The 7,108-nt window shown below is 39.0% G+C and overlaps 1 protein-coding gene across 1 annotated transcript; it reads left to right on the forward strand.

Annotated features, from left to right (window-relative positions):
• Positions 1 to 5,606: 5,606 nt before the first annotated feature.
• Positions 5,607 to 6,441, forward strand: LOC108115104. Its single transcript, XM_017226351.2, has 3 exons — positions 5,607 to 5,937; positions 5,993 to 6,115; positions 6,168 to 6,441. The coding sequence occupies exons 1-3, from the start codon at positions 5,642 to 5,644 to the stop codon at positions 6,274 to 6,276; spliced, it is 528 nt and encodes a 175-aa protein (XP_017081840.2). The 5' UTR covers positions 5,607 to 5,641; the 3' UTR covers positions 6,277 to 6,441.
• Positions 6,442 to 7,108: the final 667 nt, after the last annotated feature.

Here is a 7,108-nt window from a genome sequence, read left to right on the forward strand (position 1 = left end):
AAGTTTCTTCGACTCTGGCTAATGGCGAAAACTCGTCACGCACTCTCAGCCAAAAACTAAAAACTTTATTGTCACTTGTCTGAAATATAGGAAAACCAGAAGCACACACTCTCGCCCACACGAAAAAAAAGACAAGAATGGGAATTGACAAGATTTAAGCCGGGGCTGACTGAAGTTTTCTGTCGACAGTCTAAGCCACTTTTCAGAGCAACAGAGACAACGGCCAAATGCAACCGAAACTTTTCCGGTTTTCCCCCAAAAAGTTGCAGAGCAATGGGGCATGCAGCAGATCCTATTCAATAGACTACAGGTGGGTCACTTGGAGAAAACAGATTTTTCCTATTGATTAAGTGAAAATTCAGTTCAAAAACGTGGTTGGTATCTAAAGATAGAAAAGGTGTTGAAAAGTGTTTTAAATAATTAAATCATAGATTAAAAACTATACAATTTTCCAAGTCCAAAAATTTAAAATTTTACTTTTTCGTCCCTTTTAAGGAGTTTTAGAAAATACATTTAAAGGATTCGTTGATAGTTTTTTACCAGGTAAACATTGATTTGCACAAACAAACAAACAGGAAAGTTAAGAATTAAGATCAAGGCTAAGTAAGACCTTAATGATAAAAGTAAAATAAAATAAATAGCGGTGGAGGTTAAGAAATATATTTATTTTGAGTGTCGCTGAACTTTGAACCCATATCGCAGAGACATGTTTATTTTTGAGATATAAAAATCCAGAAAGTGTTTAGAACTCTCAAGCTGATATTTATTTTTCCCCTGTGCAGGCACACATGCCAGTGGCGTCGAAAAGTTGGTTAGCCCAGTCAAGTCAAGTCAAGTCAATGACTGACTGGAAATCAAATCTGCTCCGCTCGAAACCCCAAAGCCGAACCCATTGAGGATGTTGGCTGGTGTAAAGAGCCAGGGCTGATGCTCGGAAAATTTCATAAATCAAAGTGCCGCCGGGAGGTGCGTGCAGCACCAGGACTGGAGTATCTGAAGGAGCGCCAGGATTCAATGCACGGCGCTGTAATTGCTTTATGCTCTGGAGCGTGATGCGGTCAACAACGCAACGTGAGCGAGCCATTCTTGACATGGTCCAGAAGCTCCCTTTCCTTTTCCCCTATCACTTTCGGCCCGCATTCCTATACACATTTAGTGAAATGGAAAAGTTGAAAAGTTTTATGATATTTTTTGGTTAGCTGGCTACTCGATGCTTAGCCCGGGGTTATGGCGTTGCAGGCCAAGACCAAATTCCAACGGAGCTTGAAAGTCGGACATAACTTGTCGCATTGAGGTCACCGGACACGATACTTTTATCAGAAAACTTTGAGACAACTATGCATTTCCATACGACATATTCCCAAAATATTGCTGACAAAATATCCAACAGATAAGTGCTTAAAAGGTTCAAGTAAAATGCGACTTTTAAATACCTGGCTAGGGATTTTGATTTTGTATTTCCCTTAAATATCACCATTGTTTAATGTGCTATTAGAATTTTGTTTAAAATATTCAGTAATGCGAAAATGTATTAAAATGATTATAGGCAGACAAATGGCAAGCTATTAAAAAAAAGAGTTTGGTTTCATTTTTTAAATTTAATTCATGATAAAATTTAAATCATGATAAAGAGAATGTTGATCTATACCTTGCAAATTTCTACCAAGACTTCCATACGTACTTCGAGCACCCACGTTATTACAAATGATGCCATGTTCGCTTAACTTTAAAAAGTGCATGAGAGCGAGTAATAAATTATGCTGCCCCTCCATCTCCGTCCCCGCCTGCGTCATGTTTTATGTAAACCCCTAAAAAATGATGTATATGCGGATAATAAAAAGAAGATTGCAAAACATCAAGCGAAACACCTTTCGGGCAGAGTGCATCGCACTCGAATGTCAAAGCTAATAAGCAGCTTCGGTGGAAAATATTTTTCCTGGGGGAAAACTCTGTCGCCGTTCCGTTTTTTGCCTCTTTGCCTGCTGTTCTATTTCGTGGCAGATTTATGGGTAAATATAAAGCAGAGGTGATGACGTTGAGGCTAGGCAGGTGCGAAAGTTTAGTGCCCACATGTGGGTGCTTTCCCCTTCTATTCTCACTCGTTTTTAGTGTGTTGGTGAGTAGCGAAGACAACAAAAAGCGTTGCATACTTTGCGGCCAACTCTAATTAATGAAAGACTTTGCCGCTACCTTTCTGCCACTGTCAATGCATAAAGAAATTTTGCTAATTAAAAATAATCGCAGCAACAGTGCTCCACTGCAACTTTGTCTTTGCTCCGGCAATCCCTTCACATCCCTTCTATACTGTCCTGGAAAATTCCCTGGGCTGGTCGGCCATTCCTTGTGATTATTTTAACAACTTGGCCATGTTGCTGCACTTGCCGAAGACCCAAAGAGCCATTTGCACCATTGACACACACACAAAAAATATGAGAATTTTCTAGACAAAGATAATTTTCTGAATATATATACCTACATTTTCCAGAATATTTATGATTTACATAGATCATAATTTTATTTTACATTCAGCATACAATATCCATAAATCGTTCTTCCTTTTCATGTTTAAACATTTTCTTTCAGCCTTTAAGCGAAAAATATAATAAACTTTAACAAAAACTAGATTTTTTAGGCTCAAAAAACATTCTTCTTTATTTAATAAAAAGCATAAGTATTAGTTCATGATTTTTTTCTGTGCAAGAAACCGTAGAAAATGCTCGCGGGCTGCAAGTAATTGTCTCTGGCTCGTTGCTTTGGATTTGGATTTGGATTCGGATTTGGCGGCTTTGGCTGGCAACATCATTAAATGTGTATATAATGGAATTGCTGTGATTTGTTCCAAGCGGAAGATTTATTATCGCCCTGCCATTTTCCAGGCGAAAAAATCGGCATTATGTTCCGCATGCCTGGTGACAAAGTGCAGCCAGACGATGGCTTTCATTTTCTGTTTCCACACAACAAACCGGGGTCGTTTACATAAACACTTCGGAAATTTATTGCTCTTGGTTGGCGTGTGTGTCGTCTGTCAATGGCAAAAGTTTGTGCATTTAATTTGTGCAAAATTTGCTTACAACTCAAATTGAATTAACCTGATGACTCAGTGGAACTTGGCTTTGTGTTCCAACGACTGATTTCGACCCAAATCCGTCAGACTATTTGTCTGCTTGCTAGAGCGAAGTCTTCAACTTACAGAACTCATCTCAGAACCTCATCCGAAACGCCATCGTGGTGGTACAAGTTCAGCCATATGCCAAGTCATTTGCATTTAAAGTTTTTCCCTTTTCACAAGTTTTGCTGTGAACATATGCTCGAAACCCTATTAGGTCTCCATCAAATTAAAATATGTCGTCCGCCTCGAAGTGAATAATGCTCGGAGCCATGGCTGAAATTAATTGCCTGCAAAACTATATATGGAAGCCGTCCTGATGCTTCCTCAACTAGAGAAGGTGCGCAATTTCGCAGTAATCAAATAAATTAAAAGTTGACCAAGGACCCAGAAACAATGGAGGAAGCTGCAAAATCTCTTAAGTCTCAGTTGAGTTGCTCAAACATCTGTGCAAATGTGTGTGGGTTTGACAGAGATTATATCTGAATTGCAGGATTTTGGAGCGAGGAGCGAGGACATTGGAGCGAGAGGGCTTAAGATGAATTTGTGTGACAAAATGAAATACTTGTGCATAAGTGAAATTGTTTTACTTTGCTATTCCAAAGTCCGGAAGCAACGAAGTAAAATAATTGCCAAACATACATATGTGTTTTAAAAATATTGGCAGAGTGCAAAGTAAACTTAATTCCTTAATGGACTCCGCAGCAGCGGCATCCCTGAAATCAATTTCCTGATCTGGTTTGGATTTCATGTCAAAATGGCATATAATTACACTCGTAATCCCCTAGCGTATGGCATTAAATGTTGTTGTTTACACTCCCATTCACCATTGACCATTGAATATTTTTAATGCGTGCTGTTTGTGTAGAGTGTTTTTTATGAATAAAGTTTAATGCCGATATTATCGAATTTCTATTAAATAAAATCACTAAAGCTTTAAACACGCTCCGCGGGAATTTGTCGCAGATTGCGGTCATTCTCGATATTCCCCAAACGCTGTGTTTGTATCACCATCACCAGATTTGATCAACCACTCTGATATTCGGCCTCCTCCCTGTCGCCAGATTGAGTTTGCATTTAATACCTTTTACGTGTCCCGTTTGCTAATTAATGTCCGACACCGGCCGCTCGGTGTAATAAATTGGATTTGCTGTTAACATTTTAGTCAGTGTTTTGTCATTACGCGCTGTGGGGACTTGCTGTCAATTTTGTGGCCGTCAGAAATGTTTGCGAGTCCGAAAAGCCAGGGGAAAAGAGCCACAGATTTTGGTGAGCACTTTAAAGAGAAACTGGGGAAATCTGAACTTTAATAATCCGTGTGCGTGATCAAACTTTAGCCAGCCAATTGCTGGCTACTAATGCCCATAAATAGTTCATTGCATTTCCATTAGGCAGTTTGTGGCAGCCCGGACCGTTCGTTGACCTAATGTGTGCAATTCATTATGTGCAATTAGAGTTCAATTCAGAGGCGCTTTGACCAGACAAAGTTCAAGGATCGCCTAGGCCGGCCTCTTGAGGCCATAACACATCATTAATGGGCTCGACGGCCGGGTTGCCAAAGAAAAGTGTAACAATAATGGGCTCGTTTGTTTTCATTGCACACGTGCCAGAGCCCGGGCTTTGGTTAAATGTGCTCTTAATAGACACAGCATTTCGGTCCATGTTTTTGCTGGGCAAACAACATGTGGCCAGGTCTCCTGTCGGCGGCAGCTCCTATTCCCCTTTCAGTGGGCCACTCTAGTGGTCCGGCTGATGTTTCGGTTCCGTCAGCTCGGAGCCGCTCGGAAAATTAAATTAAACGCGCGAATGCATATTTAATGGAGCGAAAATGTGTGGAATATTTTCGAACTTCATTTCTGTGAACACCTGGATAATGGTTGCAAATTTGGGTAGATTAACAAGTGCAACTCCAACTTTATTTTATGTGGAAAGATGTTCATAGCACGGCAAACGGTGATAAACTAAGAATCCATCACTGAACTTTGATTTGCAGTTAATTCCCGTAACAGATAATTACAGTTTATATCATATAGGTAATCTTTGGGATCGAAACTCTCGTGTAAATTTGGTTGTGATTATTTTTTACCATGCATATCCCTTACCATAATTGCATGCATATTGTCTGCATTAATTGCATGTGATATTTTTACAGAGATTTTTTGCTGTTTTTCTTTCACGACTCTTTGCACCAGTCTGATTGTTGAATTAAAAAATTAATGAATGATTTTTGAAATGCCAATGTGAATGGTTCTGTAAATAAAATGCAGCAGCCCGTCCTGTTTCCAGATATCGACCGATAAATCCACATGATATTCTCGGCTATTTTCATTATTATTAATTAACACCAGCGGCTTAAAGGATGGAGTCCCAAAGGACACTTATATTGTTGACACTGACAACTATGCGGCATATTTTTTAAAGCATTAATTGTCGAATCAAAGTGTAGCCCACTTAGGTATGCCATATCATATAGCTCAAATAGACTTGTATGTCGTTTTGCCATAAATTTCCGTTGGACAGTAAAAAATTTTCAATATGTCGGATTCTAGTCTGAAACCCATTAAGCGTAACACCTCCTTTGGCGATGTCCTGCGGGGAAAGAAGATTCCTGTTTCCCGCCCCAGCCAAACGTCGCTGGCCAAGGCCGAGGTTAGGTCAAAGAAGGTGGAGGATTTCATCGCCAAGGGCAGGACCAATTCCTTGAATTCCTTGCTTTCCAATAAGTCAAATCGCTTAACGGAACTGGACGAGTGGTGTCGTCCCAGGCGTCGTTTTCATGATGAAGCCGATCTTAGTTTGAATCCCAGCTACCAAATTAAGAATTTCCAATAGTTCGCTTTCGGGTATATTTATCTTATATATTTTTGTAACAGATATATTTCACAGTAATCTTAATTGCTTGGTGCGGTATATGGACACCAAGGAGGAGTATGACAGGCAGTTTCTACAGGAAATGGAGCACCTCATTGCCAACCAACGCAATACATGTGACCAATATTTTGTGAGGAAGTAAGCTACTGGCATAAAATGAAAATTCAGATAGACTCACTTTGCTTTTCAGAATGCTTTGCTATAAGACTCTTTGGCCCCCTCTGCATACCAAGCAAGAGCTGAAAAGTCTATGTCTCGAAATTCTTTCAAATGACACCAAAGGAAAAGCGTCGTGTTGAATATCTTTTGAAAACCGACTTAGGTCTGGGTTGCTAGGGTTATAATGGCAAAGTAAATAATGCTATTTATTCCATTTGCAAGTGGTTTAATTAGCACATTTATTTTTGCAATTACTCTTTGCAATGCAGAGATATAATTACTTTATGAAAAATACACAACCAATAAGTTTAATTATGCAATTAAATCCGTTTTATTGCCCGTTTGTGTAATTAATTAGCCGAAAGAATGTGTTGGCTTGCGTTATACGAGTATTTTGAGCTGTAAGGAAATTTGTTTTATATTAACTTATTAATTTTAAATTTTGCTCAAAAAAGCTATATCGCTTCGGGCAGTAAACTAAATACTGTAGAATAAATTCCGCATCTGTTTCCATTTTTCCGCTAAATTACGTTTAAACAAACTGCCGTTTGTGCATATTAAATATTTGAGATGCATTCATAAATAAATTCACACAATGAATTATTATATTGTTGAACTGTGCAACTATGTGAACATTTTCATGTTTAAACGCGCAGCAATTGTTTCGACCTTTTTTATTACAAGTTTCCGATAAAGGACAACTGTGTGCATGTGTGGGATTGTGTGACTGTGTGCGTTGACAGGAAGTGCGTCATTTGTCAAAAGCCATTTTATGGCCATTTTTTAGCCGTTGAGCCGAGCTTTGTTTGCGCAGCATAAACACCTGAAAAAGGTCAACTTAACAAATGTTTACGCAGCGAACAATAGCCAGGAGACGTCATGTAAATTTGGTCTTTAATTTTGTAATGCCCGTGGCTGGATTCGATCTTTAAAATTAATCAAATACCTTTTCAATTTATTGTTGGTTTTTTG

Source organism: Drosophila eugracilis, unplaced genomic scaffold (assembly GCF_018153835.1).
Source record: "Drosophila eugracilis isolate 14026-0451.02 unplaced genomic scaffold, ASM1815383v1 contig_586, whole genome shotgun sequence".
NCBI classification, from domain to species: Eukaryota; Metazoa; Arthropoda; class Insecta; order Diptera; family Drosophilidae; genus Drosophila; species Drosophila eugracilis.